General features: G+C 40.3%; 1 protein-coding gene across 1 annotated transcript; it reads right to left on the bottom strand.

Moving 5' to 3' along the window:
* Positions 1–27,040, bottom strand: DPT (dermatopontin). The gene is made up of 4 exons (XM_041410893.1): positions 26,709–27,040; positions 17,127–17,252; positions 6,848–6,955; positions 1–1,370 (listed from the first exon to the last, which is right to left on the bottom strand). Exons 1-4 carry the CDS (start codon positions 27,005–27,007, stop codon positions 1,304–1,306), a joined length of 600 nt encoding a protein of 199 aa, XP_041266827.1. The 5' UTR covers positions 27,008–27,040; the 3' UTR covers positions 1–1,303.
* Between the last annotated feature and the right edge of the window lie 523 nt (positions 27,041–27,563).

Genomic DNA, 27,563 nt, shown 5'->3' with positions numbered 1-27,563 from the left:
GGACAAAAGGGTATGCTTCTAAACATGCTAGAAATGCTTGGAATATGGAAACTCACTGGCAGACACCACTGTTTCCTATGAAGCTTTGCAGCCTTAATTTGGCACATGGAGTCATCATGGCGGAGTCATCATGGCCCTTGAGCCAGCAGCACCAAAGCCACTGCTAAGTTCACCATTGAATTCACCAACTAAGAAACTGAACCCTGAATTCTGACTTGTTCAAGAGTGAAAATCCTACCTCAGGTTTTTCTGAAACAGAGAAATATTCTTTCTTGTTGGACTGCAGCTGCACAAGTGTTGTGCAGTTTTGAAACATGGTCAGTTTATACTTTATAGGCAATAGGACCTGCAAACTGGAGGAACTAAGGTCACCTAAGTCACTAACTTTATTTGTCTATTTTAAGCCAAGGTTATATTACCAAGGGAAGATGGATGTTGTACAGGCATTCACAGTGGAAACCAAATCCACCTGAAATTCAGACTCCTGAAGAATGTCATATCCATGTTTACTGAGCGTGAACGGTGTGACCTACTGGGTTTGCCCAGACCAGGCTTCTTGGTTACTTTTGTCATCAGAGATTTTTAAGACAATATAAAAGAGACTCTCAGTAAAGCTGGGTTAGTCTTCTGTTTTTATTGATGGATCTACTTTCATTTTTTATCAGATACTGATGTCTTCCGGTTATAAATACCTGGAATTCTCCCATGTGGGCAGACCTTTGTTGCAGTGGAGTTGTGCTGAGGACTGTAACAGGTAGTGCCAGGTGCAGCCCATCAGACACCTCCCAATGACTTTTTCTGCACACTTCCAGCTCTGAGAAGCTGGTTGGGGTCACTGGATTGGTTCCATGTACAAAATAGAAGACAGGAAAGTCTAGTGTGTGTTGGCAAGCATATAGTATGTTTCCACCTCATTTGGAGGGGCTATGGCACTGGGAAGCCATTTCTATAGAGCTGCTATGTGAAAGGAAGTTGTATGTGTTGAGAACGGCTACATGTATATATAAGAAAGGTAACTGCATATGCCATAGATTTGTGTATCATAAAAATGTATGTCATCAGCAAATTTAATTGTGGGATACAACTGTCAGTGCAGCTTGAAAGAATCCTCTGAATTCACTGTTGCAAGCATGTGGGTTGGCAATTTATGTATTAGCTCCAGAGGGAAAGAATTTTGTCTTAAGCAGACAGCTGATGAGTCTTGGTACATTTTTGTGAGCCTAACTGATTTTCTTCTGTAATCACTAATTTTATCCCACCCTGTCTGTCCCCAAGATTTCCAGGTGGAATACACTCAATCTTTTTAAACATTTTGAAATGGGCAGTCATAGTCTGTCATCCTGCAGACAATAAATTTCCACTGACGATCCCTGCATGAAAGAGAGACAAGAGAGGTGTTAGTGAGCCAGAACTGCAGAAGATGCTATGCAATTAAGAGTAACTTTATACCAGGCAAGAAAAACATCTGTCTGCCATTAACTGACTTTCGTCTGAGTGCTCTGTGTTTCAAGAGCCAAAAGATCATTAAATATGTGTGATAGTTACAATTCCCTTACACTCCTTTACAAGATAAGAAAATCAGCTCTCTGAATGAGTAGGTCTCTGAAGACAATGAATCCTGATGGTGATCAGTCCTGAACTGACTTTTAATCAGTGACCAAGAGGAAAAGGATAATTCTGTCAAAAGTTATTGTCATATCATATATTGTTCAGTAATGTGTAAAAAGTACTTGGGTGATTTGTAAGCTATGTCTAAGAGGGGAGTTATCCAAACAACAAATATTGATTTCTCATCCTTGATTAAATCACATGTGAAGAAAAGTAACATTTATGAATGTAAGGAGAGTTTATGCTCTTCTCAGTTTGTGATTGGTATTCTCTCTCAAGAGAGCAATAGGAAACCTAATTGTTAGTAGGAAGCCTGACTGAAGCAGTGGGTTCAACAGTGGAGGCCAGCGATTTAGTGTCCAATAGCCGCAACAGGCTACAAATTTAATTTTCTCTGTAGCATATTGTGCATTAAATTTTCCTTTGACAAATAGGCATGAGATCAGATGATCAAATACTGTCCTGCTGTGAAAAGAATGTTGAATTTAGGCTGCTTGATACTGGCTAACTTGAATTTAAATCCAAACTACATTCCTTGCAGATGGCAGTTGTCATTTATATTGGTAATGGCTAGTCCTCCAAGAGGTTTCTGAAAGCTTGAATTCTGCTAATAGTGATGTCTAAAGCTGAGGCATAGGATGGGTAATGCTGGTAATGGGTGATTTAATAGGAGTTTGCATTTAAGGATCCCTGCTCTAAACTGGTGCCAGACTGCTGCCTCTTGGGAATTTGCTGAGAACCCTGAGCCCAGATTTTGGTATTAACTGTGCTTAAATGGTGCCATTGACTGGGTGACTCTGTCCCAGAATGAGACTAATTTGACTCTTAAGCCCTGTAGGTATACATTTTGTACCTACCCTACAGGTATAAAATATCTCATTGCAGCTTTCATTAACTGAGGTTTTGTAACTGGAAATTTACTGTGCTGTTAAGCTACAAGTTTATCTTGAGCGTCATTTGGAACTGGTCTGTGTCATGCTCATCAGCAAGTATGATGAAACAGTTATGTATTTTGGCTTTGATTTTCTTTAGATCTTTCATAGATGTTTTAAATTATAATTTCCTTATAAAACTGTTACCAAAGGTTAATGAAATGCAAAATTCATTTTTAGGTTTATTTTAAGAATCCCTTATTTGGTCTATGTGCATGATTTTCAGAGACAGTTATTACTCTTTTGGCCACTAAGTTACCAAGAGAGATAAAAAATAAAGAGGATCTCTTTGTGGAAAACAGGATTATATCGGTCAAAGTTAAGGTCTACTAAGATAGCACTCATTATCAGAGAGACTTTTAGCTCAAAATCTTAGATCAAGTCGGTTTTCTAAAATAGGACATTGTGAAATTAAAAGTCAAGCTCTTTAAAAGAAATGTATTTTAGTCACCTGAATTAATAACATGCTTTAAAATACTGGGACAGAATTATTTCTGAAGCTGTCATTTCAACTTGGACTTGCAGACACTAGCATGTACGTACATGCTTGACACATTTATGGAATATTATCTTTTTTTTTCCCCTGTTACTTGTGTTTGAACTCCATCATACATGCCTAGCTTCTCAGGATGCAGGCAATTACTTTGTACTATTGCTATTGTGTGCTTAATTCAGTGATTATCAGCCCGCTTCAATCTGTAGATCTCTTACAAGTTTACTAGTGGGGATGCAGATGCCATCAGGAATTGCCTTGTGACGCGTACACTAGAACATATCTGAACTTGCCTTTGCAGATCTTAACACCAGTTTGTAGGTGTCATCCCCTCCCAGTTGCTAAATTAATGCATTTTTCTCCAAATATTGTTGAATAATCTGTTTCCAGTTCAGTTAAAAAATTCCATGAATTCCTATTCATATTGAGTTTGACAAAATCCTCTTTCATCAGTCATATGAAACATATTAGGGACCTTAAATACCCTATAATTTAGCTCAGCTGAGCTTGGTGGATGTCCAGCTTGTCTGGGCATTTCAAACATACTTTACTGTTGGGGTATCTGGCTGTCGATTTATTTTTCAGTGATGATGTCTGAGCAGTTAAAAAGGAACTGGCTATCCAGATGACCCAAACAAATGAAGCAGAGAAGAGTTTTGTAAAAGAAACGAGCTTATGACAGTCTGCATGTGCTATTTTTATACTACATAGCAAAGGACAAGCTGTGGCTCTTACCAAGAACACCTGGTAATTCCCACCTCCCTGTCCAAGGTACTTGCTGCGGGTTGGGTTGTGAGTGTTCCAGTGGTGCTCTCTGGACTGAGGAGACTGTTCCAACCAGATCACAGCTACCTAACAATGCTCCACCAGAAAGTCATACCATCATCACTTGGCATGTTTCAGACCTCAGGCTGAAGGTATTATGTTGTTTGGTTTGTGGGTTTAATTTCGCAAGCTGTTTTGCCAAGGGTTTGCAATGTGCAAACTGCAGTGTGCAGTTTCAGTTGTTTTCAGCCTGCTTCAGCTAGCCCATGTCCTTCTCTGAAATTTTACTGTATCAGTCTGTCTGACACAGATACTGCCCTTCCCTGCAAATGTTCCCTTATTTATGTCCTTAGGTCACCCTGTCTGCATCAGTGTTATCACCACACTCCTGAATGGGCTCCTGGAGATACTGCAGGCCTTTTCTAATTCTTTCCAGCTGCTTTTGTCTTGCTTTATAGACAGTTGTTTTCTCCTTTTGACCTATTTAAAATGAGACTGGAAAATATAAATAGTAACCAGTTCTGAAGTCTGTTCTTCCCAAAAAAGCAGTCTGATGATCACGTTTGGTGATCAACAATAACTCTTTCATTCATTCATTCCTTACACAGACATGGAAATTCACAGATAGAGATTACAGAAGTGTTGGTGGGGATAGCATCATTCTAAATTTTCAATGTCCTTTGCCACAAGCGTTACATGCTGTCTCAAATATCCTTGTATTAACAGTGGCCTCACTGATGCAGTGTCTTAGAGAGAAGGAAGGGAAAATATGATTTCTGCAAGTTTATTGAAGAAGTCTAAAAATACCTACCTGTTTGAAGTGATTGGGAAAGTTTTAACTGAAATACCTTCAGAGGCTTTTTCTTGCCTCTTGTTAGCTCAAGAACATTGTCCATATGAACTAAATAGTAGGGACACAAGTTTAACGTGCTTGAAAATGAAGAGGAATTAAAAAATGTTCACAAAAACAAATGGAAATGTGCATGTTCCAGTCAGGCTGAGACTCACAAGACCTTTTTCTGCTCCTATTCTGCCTCATGAGCTGCAAAGAATCATTAAAGACGACAAATTTGCTGACTTTTGTGATTCATCCTGCTCAGGAGGAGTGTTACAGCCTGAATCTGAATTCGGAACTGGTGTAGCAAGATTTTTTTTCACTTCATTCTCTTGGCAACACAAATTGTTTCTGGTTGTTCTGAAAGCTGAGGACCAGAAAGTTCATTGATGCAGAAAACATTTCTAGTTTGCAATTTGTAAAATATTTTCTCTGTAGTTTCAACCTGCTACTATTGCAGGTGTATGACTGCCACCAGAGCAGAGATAGGACAAAGGTGTGCTGGTGGCTGATTCCTCTTCCAGGCACTGTGGTCCTGTGAGGACCTGTACTCCCAATGTACATTCCCATGACACTGCCTTTGCTCCTGACCACTCGCCCCACTGCCATCCTATTATGAAGGCTGCCCTCAGCAGCCAGGGACAGCAATCTGCTCAGAAGCATAGGCTACCATGGCTGCTTTGTTTTCCAGGCCTGTCCTTGTGATTCCAGACTTTACCCTGGTCCACATGTGATGGAGTCTGGAATCCAGCTGCAGGGGAATGCACTGTCTGCATTAATTCCCCTACTCTCTGCTGCAACCATGAGGAACAAGGATTAAGGATAGCACTGGGAAATATTTAAGATGAAAAGCCCAGAACAGGGCTGTCCCTTATGACCTTGTGATTCCTTTATCTAAAGCAATAAATAGATACCCTTAAGTCAAGTATCTATGAAAGATATTTTTCCACTTGTAGGAAGAATTTGGAGACACGGCTTCCATTTGGTAATAAACAGGATAATGTATTTTAGCCAGGAAATTATAGTTATGGATCTGCAGCGGTCTTACAATGTGCTGTCAATCTGGAAAAGCCTCCTTGTTTTAGTTGAAGGATCCCTATGGTGAACTTTGGCAAGCTGAGAGCATTACAGTGACAAAAGCACTTTTTCCGCTTTGAGCGCTATTAGAGACAGCTTGAAATATTGATGTCTTTAAACTCCCACTTCTTGCTTCTCTTCCCCTTCTCACGTAGCCCATCTTGGCAGAGCAGTGCAGCACACCTTGCCTTGATATCTGTATTTTGCTTGATAACAAATGTTTTAATATAATGGACTGAGGTGCCTAGCAAAAGACATCAGCGAAGAAATAGCTCACAATTGATATATTAGAGGGCAGCTTAAAAGAATCAAGATTCCTTTCCCAATCAGGTTAGAGTGACTGCTTATACTCTTCTTAAACCTGCTCTGTTAGGATCTCGGTAGCCATAGGCAGACAACAGTGTGGGATTTATGTTAAACCCAAAGTTTAAAACTTTGCAGTTGTGCATAGTAAAAAGGGAGAAACATTTCTTTTTAACTGAATGGAAAAATTGTGAATCCATTTGCATGACTACAACTTCACTAGCCATAGGGTCTCTCCCAAGAGGACTAGCAAAGGCCAAGAAATGACCAGGACTGATCAATAAAATGTAGTTAACTCATTTTCTGGAAAGGGATCAAGGTACACTGTCTGAATTCCTGGGGTGGCTTGAATCTGTGAATTGTGCTGAAATAGATTGGGCAGTTTAAAGCATTCACATCGCAGTTTGTATGGTATTAGCTTTGCATGCTGGCAGATTCTCTGCTTCTCTGCAAAGAAAATTGGACCAAAATAGGTCCTTCATTCCCTGAAGGCACAGGGTGTTTTTACTGATGTCAATGAAATATGCTCCAGCTTGAGGTAGACGAGAAAGCATACAGAAGATCTGTTGCATTTAGTGAAGGTCAGATTCAGCCCAACCTACCACTGCTGTATTTTTCACTGCTCAGTTGGACATGAAAAATTATCCCCATTAGCATGCTCTGCTCCTGATGCACCATTCTGGACAATGAATCATATGTACTGTGAACTTCGGTCCTCAGAATTCCTAGTGTGATGCTGAGTACTACAGCAGATGGTGTGTAGCCATGCACCGTTAGGGGAAATAGAAAAGACAGGCATTTTAAAATTTCTAATGAAACAGGTGAAAAGCAAACCTGTGCACAGCAGAGAAAGTTGTGGTTGCCCCACGGATGTAATAGTCATAAGTGTACATCATCATGTCCATATCTTCTCCATAGTGTCCTGGATATTCTGTTGTTAACCTTTACATTAAAGAAAAAGAAGATAATATAATTTGCTGTCTTATAGAAGAGTCCAGTTGAATGACTACAACTCAATTAGAGTTCTCCTGCCTTTTTGAAAGTTCTTGTTTCTTAACAGCACTACAAGATACAGTCTCACAAGACTGCCTTTCTCCTCTATGCAACTAATTCAGGTAGCTATTTGAATAAAATTCAGCAACTCTAGAACAGTTAAGAGCAAACTGCTGTATTGGAATATATATATATATATATATACATCTGCAGCTCTGGGATAAAAGCCATCTGAACAAGAAGATAAAACTCATCTACTACTTAATGTCTTTATTGCAGAGATTTGCTCCAGCAAATTTTCCTCTTGTGAATCTCTTTGGTTTGCAGCTGTAGACTGCAGTAAATGTTGCCAAATAAAACGATTCTACACATTTATCCATGTTGTGACTGTAACAATTAATCCATTGCTCTTTGTTATTTCCTCTCTCTGCCTAATTTATAATGCAAAAATATGGGTCTGGGCAGTATTTGTGCAGTGCATTTGATCAGAGGACCTCAAAGTGCTTCTTCAATTATTAACCAAATTATGATTGCTGCTTCCCTGGGAAATAGGCAAGTAATACTGTAATTGATTTTATAGATAGTGAGCAGATTCAGGAAGGGGCTGGAAGCTGGACCAGTGCTTTCTGTCAACATTGTATTTGAAGTCTGAATGGAAGCCTGGCACTCCTTGTATTACACCATTTTACATGGGTGTTCCTACTGGAGTTGCCAGCCTCACTAGGAAACAGCAAAGAGAAGCATCAGGTCCTGCATGAGGGAGGTGCTGAACCTCTGGAAATAAACAGCCCGGCTCCTGTTGAGACTAACAGGGTTAAGACACATTTACAGAAATCCTGGCAGCCTTTTCCTGACTTAATCCAGCCCAGCAGCAGTACTTGAATGATGCCTGAAGGTGATTGAAGCACATTGCAGCCAGTACTCATGCGTGTTTGTATTTTGTTAAATCAGTGGAGTCTAAGCACAGGCTTAAATATTTTACTCACTAGGAATATAATTTTTGGGATGGGTTTGAGTTTTTATGACGTGCTTTGGTTGTATTTGGAGCCCAAACCTAAAACTCTTGGAGAACTCAGAAGTGAAAAGTTTACCTGAAAACTCAGGTACTCTGGGCTATTGGGTTGCTTTCCAGGTCATACTCAGCTTTTGAATGTGAAAGATCATTCAGTTAGAACATCATTCCTAACAAATCATTTTTCCTTGATAAATGAAAATTGTGTCTACAAATGAAACTCAAGCATGACCTTATAAGAACCCCAAGTCTAATCAGTCAACTTCTTTGAAAATATCTTGTTCTCATGCTTCCTTTCCTTTGGCCATGAAAATCATCACACAGATTCTGACTTACAGTACAAGGATACCCATCCCAGAGTGTGTTTGGAAAGTAGAAATTCAGGCCTGGTCACAGTGTCTATACTCTGAGTTCTGACCAAGGACACACGGATATGCAAAGCCCTTGCGGTGCTCTGCCATTGGTAAGAAATAACAGCAGTATTTCACAGGTCATGCAGACAGATGCTGCAAATTAGGAGAAAGAGAAGAAACCATGAACACTGCCCACTCAGCCAGAGGAGAGTCCCCATATTTAGTTTAAATATTTAGTTTACTAATTTGAAGCCTGAGTGTCTGATAGTGCATCTTCAGGGTCATAGAAGGTTTTAAAAATGAAGACCAGCTATGGACCAGCATTTAATTTTGCATCCTCCCATCAGCTCCAGGTTTTGACACTTTATATTTAGCTATTATTATGAGAAACCACTAAGAGATGTGTTTCTATGTGTTCTACCAAATATTTCTCAGAACATCTGTTTGGCACTCAGCAGGGAAATTGTTCTTTAATCTTGACCAGTAGTATGTGCTGGGCAGATGAGACTGTGCACCGCACAAGGTTAAAAAGCTGCTTTTTCCTCTACTCAGAAACAGAACTGAGAGTCAATTTTTTGAACTTCTTTCATGGGCCTCTCAGTTGAAAAATAAATCTGATTACAAACTTCTGAATTGCTGTGGTCTCACAGACCTTTTGCAGAGGCATGCAGTATTATTCTGAAGTGCAGTGGGAGTCTTCATTTAGCTTCTCTCTTTTCTTTCTGACTGCTGTCATCTTCCCCTCCCTCTGTATTAACACCATGCAGCCTCTTAAGGCTCCTCCACTAAGAAATGTTCAAAAAGCAAATCTATGCAATCACCAAAAAGAAATTATTTGGGGACTTGAGCTGCTCTGAAGTGTGTCTTGTTTCATAGGCAGATGCCTAGTGGCTCCTTTTGTTCTGGAGAGAAGAATTATAAATGGTGCTATGGCTGCAGTGTTCAAGTTCACAAGTCTGTGTAGTCTGTCTAATTAATTTCTCTTTGATGATTGCTGTACTCATTTCTGAAACTGTTCCCCTAAGCCCCTGCATTTCAAGGTTGTCTGGCTTGCACTCTGTCCTTTAGAAGGAAATGCGATTGATCGTCCATGTAGCAGGGCTCTGTGGTATGTCCCATTCCTTTTCTATTATCTCCATTTTTGGAATCCTGAAGGTAATTCATACAAAATGTGTCTGCAGTTAGAGATGCCCTTGTGTTTAATACATAGGGATAGTCTGTATGTGGTTTTCTCATCATGAAGAGGAGAAAGGTCATTTAAGATAGATATTGAGGGTCTTCCCAAAGTGGTCTGCATGGCACAGGACAGTGGTTCCCTCAGGTTTTGTTGTAGCTTGGTCTGTACTCTTATTATCAAGTAGTTAACTGAAAATGTTAAATGTTTTAGTCACTAATGAATACAAAGTGCATATCCACTTGTAAATCGCCTGCCATGGCCATACAGACACATAATTTATTTACAAACACGGTAGCATTTGTGAGCCGTTTTGTGTGCTGCATTTGTGCGGCAAAGTATGGTTTGCACCCGAGTGGAGTCACAAAATGAGTGTGAGACACTTTTTGCCTTAGTTAGTGAGGATTTGCCTGCCCATGGGCTTTTCAGGTGGGAATAGCCATCCACAGTAACCTTCACAGTGCTCTGTAATGCTCTGTAAGCACTTCTGGCATTGAACTCATTGCAAACAGAATTGGGCTAGGGGGAGCAGTGAGAAGCCTGGGAATTGCCAAGTGCCCAAGGTTGCTGCTGCTGTTTGGAGTGTTGTATGACCAAGCCAGGGTGCCTGTGGTACCTGAGAGAACAGGTGACAGGGGGGCCTAGGAAAGAGGCTGGCAAAGTAGCTGTGAAAAGATGCGTGTTATAGCAATTCTGGGCTCTAGGCACTGAGTAATTTGTAACACTGAGGGATAGGGGCCAGCAGGGTGCATTTAATGAAATTGTTTGTTAAACCCAGATACACACACTGGTGTTAAGTTTGTGGAAAGACTTGTAGGGGAGAAAAGAGTAATGTGAGACCTTTAACAAGTGGTAGTCTTTCAGTCTGTATGATCTGTTTGCAAGAAAATACAGAAAATGGGAACGCTGGTTCAGCTTTTCAAATCTGCTTCTGGATAATACTGGGTGTATGATGTCTGGGAGACTTGAAGCACCAGTGGCATTGTCGAGAGAGGAGAAAGAAGGTAATTCTGTGTTCAGGACTGGGAAGGGAAATCTTGTGATAAGGGCTGTAAGTAGTTTGGCCTGTGTGTGTGCTGGAAAAGTTGACAGAAAAAGGTATTTTCATAATGGTATTTTTAGCTAGAATAGGGTTGATGTGGAATGGTTTATCTTTTCAGTGGTTTACATTGCTCCAACCATTCACACATTTTTCTAAGGTATTTCACTATAATCCTATAAATCTTGCTCAGGGTAGGATATGTAAACATAAAAGGCTTTAAATCTTTCCCAGGGTTACTGTTGTTTTTATTTTAATCTGAAAACAGCTGTGTTGTTTATTTTCCATGGTGAAGAATTGCTATGGTAGAGATTAATAGAAAACACAGAGTTACTCATTTAGCACTGAGAAGAATGTTTTGTACTAATCTGCAGTGATCTGTGGCACTCTTTTAACAATTGACTTCAGAAATAGTTATCATGGGTCCATTATTTACCAATAAGAAGATCAAGTCACACCGGTGGCCTTAATATGTACAGCCTGCTGATTAAAGAAATAAATGAGAACTGTGGCTATGCCTTGCTTTCAGATGCCAAGCAAACAAAAGAAATTAGTCTTTTAATATATGAGAGATAGTCAGTGGTAGAACAGTTTCTGGCTCCAGTTGTGGAATATACTTATTTCCTGATCATAAGTACATGTTTTTGGAATATCTTACGCTATTCACTTCTTGTGCAACTATAGTGCTAGCAAGATGAATGGCTTCTCTTTAACCTTCATTTCCCTCATGGTGGCTGAACTCTTCCTCTAACAATACCACAGCCAAAAGAAAGAGCTGTTTCATTTTAAGAGGAAGACATAAGCTTTAACATTAACTTTCTGACATTTGAGGACAAGGAATGTCTCCTGACACTCCTTACTTTATGGGCTTACCTTCAGATGTTGTTTACAAGTGCTTCAAGAGTATGTCTTTCCTAAAGCAGAAAATTTGTTCAAGAGCCACAAGCCTGCAAGTTACATTCAAAGAACATGGGAATTATATGACTCTTTAATCAATTTCAACTCTTCCTCCAGCTGGAAGACAGAGGTCATCTGCTTTATAAAATGCATCCTCTGGCTGTTGAAAAGCCAAAGAATGTCTTACCAAGCTGTCTGCAGAAATTCCAGCAACTGCTCTGAGTATAGATCCCAGACTGCCAAACTGCCAGAGAACTAGAGGTGTCCTGGAGCTCCTCTAGAGATGAGATGCTCTCTTGTGTGGCCATGTCGTGTGTTTTGCGATTGAGCTCAGGCTCCAGGTTCAGAGCCCATAGATTCACACAGACACATCACTGCTGCTGTGTTCCCACTGTGCTGCACTGAAAGCCACAAGCCCTTCCAGGGCTGAGGAGCCACAAGGCTGGAGGCTGCACAATGGGAGCAAAGTACTTCCAGGCCTGCATGAGCTCGTGCATTGCAGGTACAAGCAGCAGCAGAGCTCAAGGCAACTTGTGCCTGCTCCTCAAGAAAGATATGTCCAAAACAACTTGGACAGATTTCCAATATCAGATCAAATGTGTTTCTCCTAAAATGTATCTGGAAGATGGTTCTGCAGATTGAACTGCAAGGTGGTATTTGATGGATAATATTTAAAAAAAGAAATCAACTTCCCCCAACAGTTAAATACATTTTAAAAAATGGGAAAAGAGAGGAGGGGAATTGGGTTGTCCAGAACTGCATGTTTCCATGACATCTATTTTGAGTTCACCTCTTGGATTTGTACCTCTGCTACTGGTCATCTCTGAGAAATCTGCATAGGATCACATAATTTTCCATATGTCTTGTGTGGTAGGTTGAGTCAGGAAAACAAATAAGTGCTTTAAACCCCATAACTCTTGGAAAATGTAATTGTTGCCTGGAGAGTGTCACCCTGACAGAGAGCAGCCACAGCTCCAGACACACCTTCTGGCATCTAAACTGCTCATTGTTTCGAGAAGGGAAACAGTCATAAACAGTCTGCAGACTTGGGGCTGCTCGGTGGCATGTGTTTGCTTTTCAGAGTATGGAGTCAAACTTTCATTTCCCGGCAAAGAGAAAAATCGGAGCTCTAATGGGACCACTTAGTGACACTGCTTCTGCACTTGTGATAGATTTGCTTCCTTTATGGTGCAAATCAGCACACAGATTATTTTATTGTGGTAGCATTCTCTAGCCAGGTAAAGTAAAGGGAGCTTTTCTGCCTCCTGTGAGGAATGTTAATTATTTTCAGTATGTTAAAAATGTGCAGAATCCATGACAAGTCTTGGCATGATGAAGAAGGAAGCTAAGTACTTGTAAAAAAAAATTACAAAGCAAGTGCAAAACTATGAGACTGGAAAAGATTAGTAAATTTATTTTCAATATGAGCTTACTGCAGAGGAAATCTGGGAATTAATGGTGAGAGGATGAGCTGTGAAACAGAACTACTGGGTTCAAAGAATAAGAATATAAATGCTAACAAATAAAGTCATTCTGCATGACTTCAGTCATTCTATTAAGCAAAGTGAAAGCAAAGCGTTGGTTTCACTCAACATGGTGGTGTTATAAATTAGTATTCCAACAAATACTAGCAGTTTTCAAAAAACACAGGGATACTCTAGGTGTAAAAGCCAGGGCAAATTCTAACAAATCTGTTGCATGACTCATGCACATAAGAAAAACCTGTCATTATTCATTGCAGGATCATCTCATTTCAGGAAGAATGTAGTCCTGAAGCAGAAGAGACAAGAGAAACCATACGTAAGGATCAGCTGGCTTACTGTTTTTATATGTACCAGAGAGGCCTGTAAGGAGACAATTGGAAGAGGATGGAATCAAATACCCAAGGTGAGAGCTAATTTGAAACAGAGTTCTGTCACACTTCAATATTGTCAGTTTTCTTAAAAATGCATTTCTGCCAACATCTGGTTTCATACTTAAGGATACATTGCACATTAAAAGTCAAGGCTGCTGAGAAATTGTGCAGTGTGGATTCTCTTTGAATATAGCTTTTCCTGTGTAATGTATGATCCACAAAGTACCACCATCATTGTATACTTTCTTGGTATTACTTTTCCACATAGTCATATACTAATGAAATAGTATATTTCATGCTTTTGCGTTAAAATAAGCCTCTCCAACCGAAAAATAGGAGTCAGCAGCATGTTGATTGCCAATTCTCCACAGTTACTGTATTTACAACGAGTTCCTGGAACAGAACAAATACTATTATTTTATGGGGCAGAAACTGCAATAGATAATGATACACTATACACACACATTTTTGTTGTGTCTCACATGCATATACAATGTGAGGTCTTACTCATGGTAGCCCAGAACTACTTTGCAGTTTGTTTGGAAAACATATTCTTCCTGTCAAGTGCCTGTTAACTAGTGCAAGATACAGACCAGAAGCATGATGTGTGAACAAAGTCTTGTGACAATAATTTGGAAATGCTAATGAAAGTTATGTTGTGAGTGAGATCTCCTGAGCTTAGGAGACAGGAAGTTTGGTTTCAGTACACTGAAATTTAATAACTCAGACAAGTAACATCTGTGACTTCATGAGTAAAAGTGAGTCCAAAGCATGGGGTTTCACACTACGCTGGTGAGGTTAATGTTGGCTATATGTTGCCATAACAACCACTACTTGCCCAGAGTACTACTACACCATCTAAGCAGGGAGAGTGAACCAGAAAGGAAACCATTCCTAGCAGATGATAGAAAAGAGACCCCTGTTTTGGAGGAGAGACTTTATCTGCGTGGTGTGAGTCCTCCAGTAAAAAAGTCCTCCTGTGTGGGACCCCAGGATAGCTCTGGTGGAAAAGGACTTCAAAAAGTCTCTGCGACAGCCCTCTGCTCCAGACAGGGTTAACCACAGGGTCAGACCAGGCTGCTCAGCTTTTATTTGGTTCAGTCTTGAAAGCCTCCAAGGAGCCTCAATGGGAAATCTGTCCTCATAGAAGAAGCAGTTTTCTTTACATCCCACTGAACTGGCAGTCCTGCCCTCAAGCATGTCAGCTGCACCCCCAAGTTTGGTGTCATATGCAAACTTGGCCAGCATGTGCTCTCTTGCCTCCTCAAGGTCATTGATAGAGATATTAAGCAGGACAGGCACCCAGGCAGGATATCACCTTTTAACCACTGCCCTCTGAGCCTGTTAAACTGTTATATTTTAACTCATCTAGTTGTCTGTCCATCCAGACCCTAATTTAGATAACTGCATGTGGAAAGAGCTGATATACATACACCTTGCTAACTATAGAGGCAGATTTTTTTTTAATGAACCCATAATCACAAACTATGCACCAGAAGCTTTTCACAAGCCAGGTGACACAGCTTCCTACCTGTTTTACAGCTCTCCTCTCCTAGAAGAATATGAGTACATGGGCTTTCTACCCTGCTAAGAGGGAAAAACGCTTCACCAGCTTTTGAAATGCTGCCTTTTCTGCATGGAACTGCAGGTGAACTACATAAGGCTTTCTTTCTAAGCACAAAAATGGAGTGTTGTCACTGTTGGAAATAGAAGGGCAGTATAGGAGTCTGTATGCAACTGAGATTAAAACTAAAGACTCCAGTAACCCCAAACATTTACATCAGGATTTGCCTTACTCTGAATGCCAGCTTGTAAAGCAGACACAAAGCTGTTCCCAGTTGTCAAGACAACATCTGAGGAAAGTAGAACTGCCAACAATAACAAAAAAAGTCAGAGATTTCTGTTGTCTCTCTGAAAATTTATGCAATATTAGAGTAGTACAAGAGATTGGAAGAACTGATTTAAAGTCTGAGTGAGTTTCCCTCAGAGGGAAGAGCCTGGGCAGGTATGTAAATAAACCATCAGGTAGGGAACATACATAGGCAACGTCTGCTGGAAAGGAGGCAGAAGAATGTTCAGAAGAATGTTCAAAGACTTTGTTACAGAGATCCTGTAATTTAAAGGCATTAAAAATAATAATAACAAAAACATTTATTTATTTGGCTGCAAGGAGACTGAAGGATGAAAAGCAAGGCAGTGCTGTTGTGTTTGGCCAGTAGCCAGTGAGCCAAGTAAGACCAACAGGCACATAAACAGTTTGTATGCATCTCAGTGGGAAGCCTCCTTCAAAGCTGAGGTCTGGAAAAAAAGGTTCAAGCACAGGTTTACTTTTTTTCTTCCTCTACTTTCTTCTTTTTTTTTTTTTTTTTTTTTTTTTTTTTTTTTTTTTTTCTTAAATCTAGGCAGGTTAGTCTTTGTATCACTGAAAATAGCTAAATTTAAGCTGAATGTAACCCCGGATCATAAAATGAAGACTTCTCTTGAACAGAATGGACAGAAGAAATACAAGCTGCCTCTACAAAATCTGCTCCTGTCTTTGGTTTTAATTTAGAGAAACCACACCTGTGGTGTATTTTAGAGAAACTGGGAAGCTTGGGACGCGCAGCTCATTTTTTCACGGTCTCCATTAAGTTGCCAGCACTAGTTGTGATACTCTGTTGAGACCATGTGTTTCTTCTGAGTTTATGATCAGTAGCTCATTTTGACTTGGATCTTTAAACAGTTTTGAGAGAGAAAGCATAGTCATATGCAGTACTGCTATGAATAAAGTGGTAATTCGTGCTGGACATGGAAGATTATTAATGTAATATAAAATAAAGCTTTAAGATTATGCCAGCAAGGGGGAGAGGGAGATTGCCACACAGGGCAACTCGCAGCTGAGGAGGAGGTGCATCATTAACATATGAAGAAAACCTAGCCCACACAGGAGATGGGCACTCCCCGATGGCAGGAACAAGAAAACTCCCAGCCATGGTGGTCCATGTAGATGTCCACCTCAGACAGACAGAACCATCAAGGACATACATCTGAATTTGGGATTCTGGGAACTGGAGGTCAGATACACATCAATTCCCAGACAAGGCTTTGTCCAGTGCAGGACAGAGAACAGACACAACATGAATATGGAGGACTGCAGGAGGGGACAAAGGGACGCTGCCGCAGGCAAGCAAAGGAGTATAAAAATCAAACTCTGCCAGGCCTCGGTGGTGAACAGGGGGATTCGGTGTGATAGAGGCTGGATCATAGCTCACCCGCTCCGATCCTGGGGTCGGCGCTACTTTTTGGTTGTTGGTGGTCGGAACTGTATATCGGTTGCAAATATATTTAATTTTTATTTTTGATCTGATTGGCTGGATTTTTACTTATAACAGTACTAATATTTTTTTTCTGAGGTAAGTGGTAAAAGTGAAGTCTTGTAAGTCATTGTTGCACAAATATGTAGCACAGAGATGCTTCTGTAAATGTGCGTGATTTATAGCAGGAAAATGTCACTCCACTTTGGAGACTTCTGTCATGGTTTCCAGCACAGCCAGGCTGATGCTGATCCCCAGACCTGTTAATTGAGGCCCAGCTACTGTGTTGTGCTGTTCAGTGTAACTGCACCCTTATTCTTTCCCTTAGCCTCGGATCCTTAACAATCCTGTGGCAGACTGGAAATAACAGGCTTAGCTCCATAAAGCACAGTTAACTCTTTTTCAGACAAGGTGTCTGACAGGTCAAGCAGCCAAAGGCATTTATAGGGACTGTTGGGAGAAAGAAGATCACAGGTTTGGTGTCTGCTTGAACTCACCAGCAGGAATATGGGCACCTCTGGCTATAGCGGCAGCAGTAAAATTGCCATTCACGGTCCAGCACTGATGGAAAATACTGACTCTGGAAACCAGCCACCAGCCCATTGTTTGAGCAGGTTTGATACCTAGTAATGAGGGGAAAGAAGAGAACACACAAGGAAAACATGGTATTAGGTTCCTTCCTAGATAGTTTCAAGCATTTCTCAAAACAGCATTAACATTTTTGATATAGAGTGCATGTTGAGGGCTTGACTTTGTGCTGAGAAGCACGGTTTGCACTTGCTGTGTATAGAGTAACAATTTTCTATAAGAAAGCAGCAGTAGTTAACCAATGTCTTAACATTTATATTGCACTTAAAACTATTTAATCAGGCTAAAGTATTTAATCATTCTAGTATGCTAACCAGGAAAGAAGATTGTTCTGGTGTTGATATTACTTGATATTATTCTCAACTGTTTACAAATTATAATACTGACTTCAAAATAGTCCATAAAATAGTCCATTAATGTTTTTGTTTATGACTGTTGGTATTTGAGGATTTGGGCTTTATTGAACTATCCTTTTCAACTACTTCTCTACCACAAAAAAAAACCCAAAAAAAAAAAATAAACAAACAAAAAAAAAAAAAAAAAAAAACCAAACAAAAAAAAAAAAAAAAAAAAAACCAACCCAAAAAAAAAAAAAAAAAAAAAAAAAACCCAACAAAAAAAAAAAACAACCTTGAGAAGCTATGTTGTAAAGGAAGTTCATTGACTTTTTTAATTGCATGCTTTCACAACTATGTGTCTCTAAGAGGCGAGATTTTTTATTAAAAACATTTAGGCTTATGATGAAATCATTATTTGATAGCAGTCACATAAGGAAAACCGTGATTCAGATGTTATGTAATTTTAAGAGTCACAGAAATTACTGGATTTTCAAAAGAAAAATCTGCTGCTTCATGCTTTCTGTGTGCTCAATAATTCTATCATATGTGTGAATCACTGCCTCCAGGTAGAATAGACTTGGTCTCAAAGCATGCATGCCTCTGTCTGCACACCCTATAACAACTTAACACTGATACCCACAGTAATTCAAGTGGTAATCAGTTTGAATAGCTTGCTTCTTGGAGACTAAAGACAAGGAGCTCATGAAAACAGACTGGTCATTGGTTCAGCTATCAAGTGCTCATTCTCTCAAGCACCCTCCTGGCCTCACTGTTTCCTTACAATGAAAATTATAGGAATGCTGTTTCTTCCATCACTTTTCCTTTTCTTTTTTTTCCTTTCATCAAGGAAAACCTGTAGCAAACTTTCTCTGCGATTTTATAAAATCAATTACAATGATCTATCTGAAAGACACTTTCAGAAGTAACTGTATGTATAACAGGTACCAAAAATCTCCCTTAGTTTTGTGACTCATTATGACCTCATTATTTATCCTAAAGACCTTAAGTTCCCAGAAAGAAAAACACATCATCTAGCAGAGTTTGGTGTTTGGAAAGTCATTCACTTGTGCACAGGGGTGTTAGTGCTTGCAAAGACAGCATGAGGCTGAAGTATGCGAAAGCTGAAAAACAGATCAATTTTGACCAATACAGTGATGAATTTCCCTGCCTAGTTTTCAGCATCCATTTTTGAACCCAAGGGTCTCTTCTCTGTCTCTTCCCCTGGGTTCTGTTGTTCAGACAAGAATATTTACATTTGTTTGTGTCCCTATATCTCCCAGGCTGATGGGGCCACAGTACTTGTGTTTTGTGAGACTCTTTCAAGGACCTTCAGAGTTCAGTTGTGATGGGGACTCTGAGTTGCCGTGGTATCACACCAAGTATGGCAGTCTGGCTTTCACTCAGTGGATTTCAGCAGGGCTTTGATAGGAAGTTGTTCTGGTTTTGGTTCATAGGCCATAGGAACATATGGCTAAGACTGAGTAAATATATTGGATAGCGGCAGATGATTGGTGTTATCCTGATGGAAGAATGATTGATACACAGCAGTATAGAGATTGGTTGCAAGATGAGCATTAAACTGTGTAAAATAGCAACAAACTTGTGCCTCATCTTCCATCTCTCACCCTTTCTATCTGCATTTGTATTGCTCAAGTCCTCGTGCCCCTGGGACATTTTCTAGGTCTTTTGCATAGGTCCAATGTTGGGAGCACTTTTTTTCTCCATTTCCTTGGCATTTCCTCTCAGAAGCGCAACACTGCCCTGCAACTTCTCATCCCCACTGACCAGATCAGTGTCTGATATTCCTGTTCACTTGTCTTTGTGGGAGGTTGTTCTTCTTTTCTCTTCCCACCTGCTCACATTCAGCCTGGGAAGTCTTGTCCTCTTTGCCTTTGTCCTACAACAGTTTTTATTTTCCTGACTCATTATTTTCTACTAATATAGTCTGGTTGTGATGGAAAGATTAATTTTGAAAGAGACGTCGCTCATGGAAACTTCTCTCTATAGTGAATTAAGAAACAAACCTAGCTAGCATAACACTCATGTGTTTACATGCACTCATATTTGGGTACCAGATTTTAGGAAGGTATGGTTGTTTTTTTATTCTGATTCTATCTTCTCATGATAAATTTGATTAAAAAATATAATTGGTGTTGCCTTAAAAATTAGTTTGTTAAATGGAAAGTGTACCTGGACATAAGTACCGTTTCATAATTAAATTGCAGTTTTAAAAAGTAAAATTTGAAATACATGTTAAAGGTCATGTTCAATTCTCTCTCTTTGCTTCTGTCTCAAGGACCTGTAATCATTTATTCAAGCTCAGTATTTGGTTTAACAAAGAAAAGGTAATAGCGATGTTGAAGTACTTTTCTTTAGCTTTGAGATAATGCAAGATTATTTGCCTTAATCTTTCTAGTTTTTAAGTAAAATCCAGACACTCCTTCAAAAATGAAGAGATGCTCTCAGAACTTGAAGTGCTTATTTGTGAGGTCATATGAAATATTTCCTTCCCTTTCCTTATCCTAGGTGACCACTTTCCTACAAGCAGAAAGTAATTCTTCAAGGGAAACAAACAACCCTCCCCACACACCTTTTCAGCTCCATGAACTAATCTGAAAACAACATTTAATATATCAGAATTTTTTCCTTCTCTGTTGAATTCACTATTCTTGTCACAGCAAATCCTGAAGCAAGTAGGGTGAATAAAAACTAGTGATTCAGGAACTTGGATTTATAGCCAAGTCAAAACAATATTTTTTCACACGACCCACTCTTTAGCACTTTTACTACAAAGGGTAGTTCAGTATTCAGAGTTAATGTGACCGGGTTCTCCTCACTCCTGAAATCCTGATATTGCTAAGAAGAGAGGAAAATGCCTCTTACAAGGTGAATGCAGAAGAATGTGAGAAACTGACTGGAACTGTGTGGGATTAAACTTGGCAGTGGGTAAGTTTTCTTTTTCTAGTTGGCTCAATTGCCAAGCGTGAAGAGTTGCCTTTTGGATCTGGTACTGGGAGAAGAGGAAGGCGAGCTCGTTGGTAGGGCGGGAGTGAGAAGATTGGGGGTGAAGATCAGCTGCTCTTGGATGGGAAGTTGCCCTTGCCTTGGGTACAGGTATGGGAAATGACTACAGTGTTCCATAGAAAGCCTTATTCCGGGAGGAGTTCTGTGTAGTAACAGGGATATGGTATCTGAGACTTTCCTGCCAATTATTCTTCTGAACTCGTTAATGAGTGTTGTACAGCTGAGTTCTGTCATGGCAAGCAATCAAAGCATGCATCCATGTTACAGATTTAGTTCAGATCAGAACTGCTTTTGTTCTTCACTGGAACTTTCATCTGAGACCAAACAAGAGCTGGTGTGAAACAAACCCACCCAAAATGCATATGTGAATTTTGGATCCGTGCATGACCTGTTTCACCCTACAGATCCTCTTAAATTGTGCCACATTATTTGCGAACATCAGTAACAGCATCAGCAGCCAAGCGCGTTCCTCATTGGCTCAACAGATGTCTGCCAGACTGAATACAAACATTGGTTACAACAATAGAATTGTTTTGAGCAATGAAATCAGCTTTGCTGACAATTTGGACTTATGCCTGCACCTTAATTTTGCTCTTTGCAAAGCAGAACCCCAGAATGTTGTGCCCCACCTAATGCTGGTGCTGCGTGGGAAGTCTCCCTCTGAGGCCCCCTGTTCCTCAGCTGCATCAGCACCATATTATCCTGAGGATGAGAACCCCAAGAGGAAGCCTGTTCATTACAAATCTGCTCAGGGAAGCCCAAGTTAAGCTGCAGGAAGTAGTGCTGTTAGAGAATGCACAGAATTCCTGCTGCACTGACTGGGATTATGCTCCCTGAAGCCCTCTAGAGCCATGCAGAGGCTGACACACAGCTCAGTAGGCATCAGGTCATGCTGCATTGAGGGTGATTTGTTCCTAACAACAGGGTAACATAAGAGTGTCATTCCATGTCCCTGTGGAGGAGAGGCCCTATACTGCTCTCCTGAGTTATCTTTGTGGAGTGCCCTCCCTCTAAGTAATTGGATTAATTGTGTGATGAGAGCTATTTCAGTGGTCAGCTTGTTACAGGTGAATGGGCAGACTTAGAGGCTGAGGGCAGGCTTGCAATTGGTGTGCACATTTGCAACTCCTGCCCCCAGACAGAGGGAACAACTTTTATGTGTTTGATTAGGCCACATCAGTCTCCAAAAGCCAATTCTTCAAGGAGTGTTCCCTATCTGTTGCGGGGTGCTGAGACATGTTGTTATGCCACCTGCCAAAGGCAACCTCTGTAATATCTTCAACAATATTTTCTTTCATTCAGGGGGCATTTATGAATTTTTTTCTCCCTGACCAAGGGAAGGCAAGGCCCTTTTCACCCTAGTGATTTCTTCTTGACAGTAGCTGATGAGGTCTCCTTTTCTACAGAAACATTCCTCTTTTCCTCAGATGCTCCCTCTGGACTCAGTCCATTGCAGCTGTACTAAATGGACTTGTAGCACTAATCCTTTAACATAAACTTGGGGCTCTGGAGAAAATTAACTTGTTTGTGTAGATAGCACAAATGGAAACATTTTCAAAGAGCAGCTGGATTGTTGGGTTTGGGTAATACAGCATCAGATCTGAAATTTGGGATTGGTCAGATATTAGGAACAAAAATAGTTCCTACTGATATATCAAGGTGTGCTGCCAGAGCCTGAACAGGAGGATCCTTTGCTCAGCAGTCTGCCTTTGCACCTAGTTTGTGGGCAAAGGAGGGAGAGAATGGGAGTGGGGAGGGAGAATCTGTACATCTGTTTTTTCCAAGTCCCATCTAAACACTTTCTCAGATGTCTGGAAAGGAAAAGAGGCAATAAACATGGAGTAAATTACTTTTGTCTGGAAAAGCTTCTCCTTTTTTGCTTTACAGCTAACGGGGATTATAATGAGGATATGGCATGGTTTCATCTGTATCATGTGGTGTAAACCAAACTTCTTTTACTGGAGGGAAGAGTTGCTTGTCTTCACTTGCAAGATTTTGTTCCTTTGTTTGTGTGAACCCTGTCTTTTGATATGATAATTTTTGGCAAGAAAAATAGCTTTTCTTAAAACCGTTGTTCAGAGACTGGTCTGTAGAGGCAACTTTGTAGTATTCAACAAAGCAGTGAAGAACAGTCTCACCCTCAATCATTCAGACCTTAGGTGATGAAATATTTAAACAAGGTCAACATTTCTACAGTACTAATGGAGATAAGAACATAAAATTTGTGCTTCCTGAAAAGACAGGATTCTTTGAAAAGCTGCAGTATAATTAGAAGGAGTAGAAGAACTCGAGGACTTCTGCAGTGGAAAGACTGTAGAATCAGGACATGCTCTGGAGACTTCTCCCTACTCCAGACATGAGTATTTCCAAATCATCCAGGAACTGGTTCTTGTCCCCTTGCTCTCTCTCTTTTGAATATCATCTTGGTTAGCAGATAGTTAACCTTACTCTGAAGGAGTAAGGTGTTGAGACAGATTCAACAAAGTCTTAGTACACACACTTAACCTTAAAAATATTCACAGATTAATGAAGGTGAGAAGGCATTCCCGATCATCTGATCCAATCTATTGCCACAATTTCCCCTTTGAGTCTTCTAACAGGTTCACAAACTTCTTATGTCCTTTCAGCAAAGCGCAAATGCACATAATCTCTTCAGAAGTGCTTGAACATATATGATTAACTTCAGGGATGCATTTTTGCAATGAACCACCATAGTTAGATATATTCTGAAATGCCACTAGTAATTCTAGGTAGTGGTCAGAAGGGATTGGTCTTCATGAGTCTGCTTGTGAAAGAGATGGGGTGTGCCAGAGAGCAGTTTTTGTAGTACCTGTTCTCTCCATTGACACTGGAAGGAGGCAAAGGTCATAAACTAAGCATTATTAGGCATTAGATGCCTAATGTGGATCCATGTCATTGTCCTCTTTCTGATGGATGGTTTTTTCGTATCTGAAAGATTCTAAGTTTTATGGTTTGATTGTCTAAGTCTGCTTAATCCCTAGTGTTAGTGAAGGAAGCAAACTTACCAGGAAGCTCTGCCAGTGGTTCTCTCTTGCTCCCAACTCTCCTATCCCTATGGTCCACCCATCCATTTCTGTCATTTTGTCCCAAATACTGAAGGCCAAAGAAAACAATGAGTTGGAGACTCTTTCTTCTCTCTTTTATAATTCCTCTTCATTTTCTCTCCTAAGCTTTTTTTTTTTTTTTTAATTGTCTTTTCTAAAGAAACCTCTCTTGAGTTTGTTTCTATTGTTCAGCTGTGTAGCAGTCAGGAATGGTCATTTGAAAATCACCATTTGAAATTTGAAATGCCATAAGCATAATATGTCAAAGGTTTTGGGTTTGGTTTTTTTTTTTTTGTTTTTTTTTTTTTTTTTGTTTCTGCCGGACTAGATTTTCTGACAAGGGTTCTGGCTGAGAAACCAGAAGGAATTCAGAGAAGAGCTGTCGGTATGATCAGTGCTTGCTTAGGACTGTTGGAATATAAAACCTCCAGAGGAGAACTAGAAGAATGGAGACATGTTCAGCGTGAAAGCAAAAGCATGGATGAAGGTGTGTGGGTGAGGGAAAGGATAGCTGCTACCTTTACAAAATATTCAGTAAGCTTGTTCTCATTGCTTAGTGAAGGAAGGGAAAAGAATAAAAAGCTTCAATTGCAGCAGAATAGCAGCCTTTGACACTGGGTCCCACAACCTACTCCTGGAAAAGCTGGCAGCCCACAGCCTGGACAGGTGGTGGAGCTCACCATCCCTGGAAGCGTGTAAGGACAGACCAGATGTGACACTCAGTTGACCTGCTAGTGTTTAGGTCACAGGTTGGACTCAATGATTTCAAGTCTTTTCAGAGCTAATTGATTCTGCAAAATTTTAGCAAAAACTTGGCAAACTTGTAGTTACTGGTGGTACAAGCAATTGAGTATCACGGGATGTGGTGTGCAAGGTGAGACAAAATACTCTGTGAGATAGAGCTGAAGAAGGAATATTTTAGTCCATCCTACAAGGATGGGAAAATGTACTAGCAAGTCCAGCAGAGTGCTGTGTCAGCTGACATGAGAATGACATATTGCTCACCAACAGATTGGTTTGTTAGGAGATCAGCAGGGAAGAGAGCTGGCCAAACAGGAGCCATTTGTACAGATGGTGACTCGTATTTGTGGTCCCACTTGATTATTGGGTGAATTTTTTAGAACTGGGGATGGCTCCAAATAGCACTGAGGTGGATGGGGAAGAGAGAGAGAAGAGGGACGCCTCTGAGAAGTAAGAATGCCAAGAGAGAAGGCAGGATTCTCAAAGGTTTCCCAGGATATATCTGTGCCATCACATTAATTTGAGGCTACACTGGCCTACACTTTCACTCCAGTCACTGGGCTCTTGGGTGGCAGTGTTGGCATAACCAGGGATGTGCTTGCCTGCTGCAAACCTCTCTCCATGAGGCACTGTAGATACAACTAGCTCAGCCCTGGGGGTGGAAAACTGAAAAGTGTAGAATCCAACCAGGCACAGCTCGCTAGGATTCATGGAAATGGCCCAAGTAAATAGGAGTGCAAGTTCACCTTTGCAAAGGGAGGGAGGGAGGGGTTGATCTATGCAGAGTAGGCAGAGAGATGTAAGAATTTTGGACTGGAAAGATAAGCTAGTGAAGAATTACTAAAATAACTCCAAAAACTAGTAAAGGAAGAGGAACTGAGATAAACAATGGTTGAAAAAGAAATACATTTGGAGAAAATAAAGGGTTTGCTATAGGAAAAAAGTAGGCAACAAAGAGGACAAAGTGAAAAGATTTTTTTAAGAGGTGAAGGAAACAAGATTCACTGTGGATGTAGTCATGCTAAGCAAACAGAGCACAGTGATGAATGGTTACAGCAGAAAAAAATGTTCTGTATAGACTTATACTCTATCCTGTTTGTGAGAAGTGAACTTGACAATTGCTGCCAGGGATTTTTAGAAAGCAGAAAAATAAGTTTATTTTGAACAAAAAGAAATGTCTAATTCAAAATTATTATGCAATACATACAAATTGCATCAGTATATAAAAAATTAAGAAGTCATCCAGGATTATCACAATGTGTTCTTTCTGCCTGTTTTGCAGCTCTCCCCCTTTTTTCCAATTCTTATTCCAAAATTAAACATGGGGTCAATAATTTTTTCCCTTAGCAATTGCATCAGCCATAGGCATGTATCACATGGTAAATGAAAGAATATGAATAATTCAGAACAAAATTTTCAATCATTTAAAAAGCAGAAACTTCACATTTCATTGCTAACCTATTCCCATATAACGAAATTCAAAAAATCACATGTAATTTCTGCAACAAAACCATTTCAAGTATTTGAAAATACTCATTCCATCATGCATTTCATTCTGTCCAAAGAATATTGCAATCCCAGAGTTGTCCAAAACTCTGTTTCCCATTTCCTTAAAAAACCCAGAAAATAATTAAATACTGGGTATTCTGCCCAAATATGAAATGCTATAAATATTTCCAGAAATTATTGTCTTCACATAATGTGGTCACTTTTGCCTCCAAGGTTGATGGGAAATGCAATATTTAATTAAGCAAACTGATGATATTAAGGAATTAACATGATCTTCTGCTATCACCATGCAAATATATATGCCACCATCATCGCTTGTTAGTGTGGATTTTTGGCTCCTGTAATGACAGCACAACTAGAAAACAGCATTTGTTTATGCTTAAGCCAAAAAGCTTAGCAACAAAAACACAAAGCAAAGAGCCAGTGCAATACAGAGATTATTTTTTCTAGTGATAAGAGCGTGAGGATGGAGTGAGGAGTTTTGCAATTTGTTTCTCAGTTTAGTCACTGATTCAATGTGACTTTTCAAAAGGGACTTTGTGCTCTGGTCACATCATCGAAACAATAGCAACACCAAACCACTTCAGAGTTGAGGTTGTGAGTGACCCTTCCAGCAAGAAACTGCTACAGAGAAGACAAATGTGATGCTGATCAGCTCCAATGCATTGTGAATAAAGAGTCTTAAGGCAATGAAACCTGCTGGTTATCATGGCATTCATATGCATTTGCATTTCTCTGACCACAGTATTAGAAGCCACATTCCACAGGGGTTATCAGGGCTGTGCCCTCCAGGGGTGGTTGGGGATTGTCCTACCATTCAGTTCCTGCCCTGTTGATCTCTTCCCACCAGCACTCTGTCGGCTCACCGAGGTTCTGGGATGCTGGCATGCAGGCATAGTTCCACAGTCTGTCAGAGCCTTCCTTCTTGCTGAAGACACTTCTGACGGCTACGATCACCTGCCCATGTGGGCACTGAAAGTTGAAACCTTGCCGGTACACATTGACCCATTCATCATTATCTCCATAATTATAGGGGCCATAGTAATAGTCACTGTACTGGCCCCATGCCACAGTCACCAGAGGCAGGAACACACAGAGAAGGAAAATGTCCATCCTGAAGGTGTTCCTGGTTTAGAAGTGCTCCTCTGGTTTGTTGGGCTGGCCCTTTTATATTGCCTCTAACATTTGGCTTCCAGATGTTATGTTTTCAGATCCAAGTGCAGTGTGTCATTGCTTAGCAAACCTTCTCTGAGCTGGAGAGACGTCCAATTACTTTTAAGGTGGAATTCTGCAAGTACAGTAAGACTGCAGTCCCTAAGAGCAGGGTCTTCCCACCACTGCAAACCATCTGTGACCCTTTACTGCAGAGCTACTGTGCACAGCAAGCTACATCTCACAGTACAGCTGTCACAGACATCTCACTTTCATCTTCCAGACAGCGGTTAAGTTTGAAAACTACTTTATTTGAAATTAAAGCTCTATTTGAAGTTGCCATTTTCCATCACTAGTAACATGCAATCAAATGTGAACCTCTGTGTGTGTGTAGCCATCCTCTTTGTCCTAACTGTGTATGTCATGATTCTGCCAATGCCTAGAAAGAAGAGAATTGGGCAAGGTGAGGGAATTCACTGCTCCTGTTGAAAAAACTCCTTCAGAAATTTTAAGCTGG

Source organism: Onychostruthus taczanowskii, unplaced genomic scaffold (assembly GCF_017590055.1).
Source record: "Onychostruthus taczanowskii isolate IOZ18803 unplaced genomic scaffold, ASM1759005v1 scaffold34, whole genome shotgun sequence".
In the NCBI taxonomy this organism is placed as follows: Eukaryota; Metazoa; Chordata; class Aves; order Passeriformes; family Passeridae; genus Onychostruthus; species Onychostruthus taczanowskii.
The sequence above is the reverse complement of the archived record's forward strand: the minus strand, read 5'-3'. Positions and strand labels throughout refer to the sequence as shown.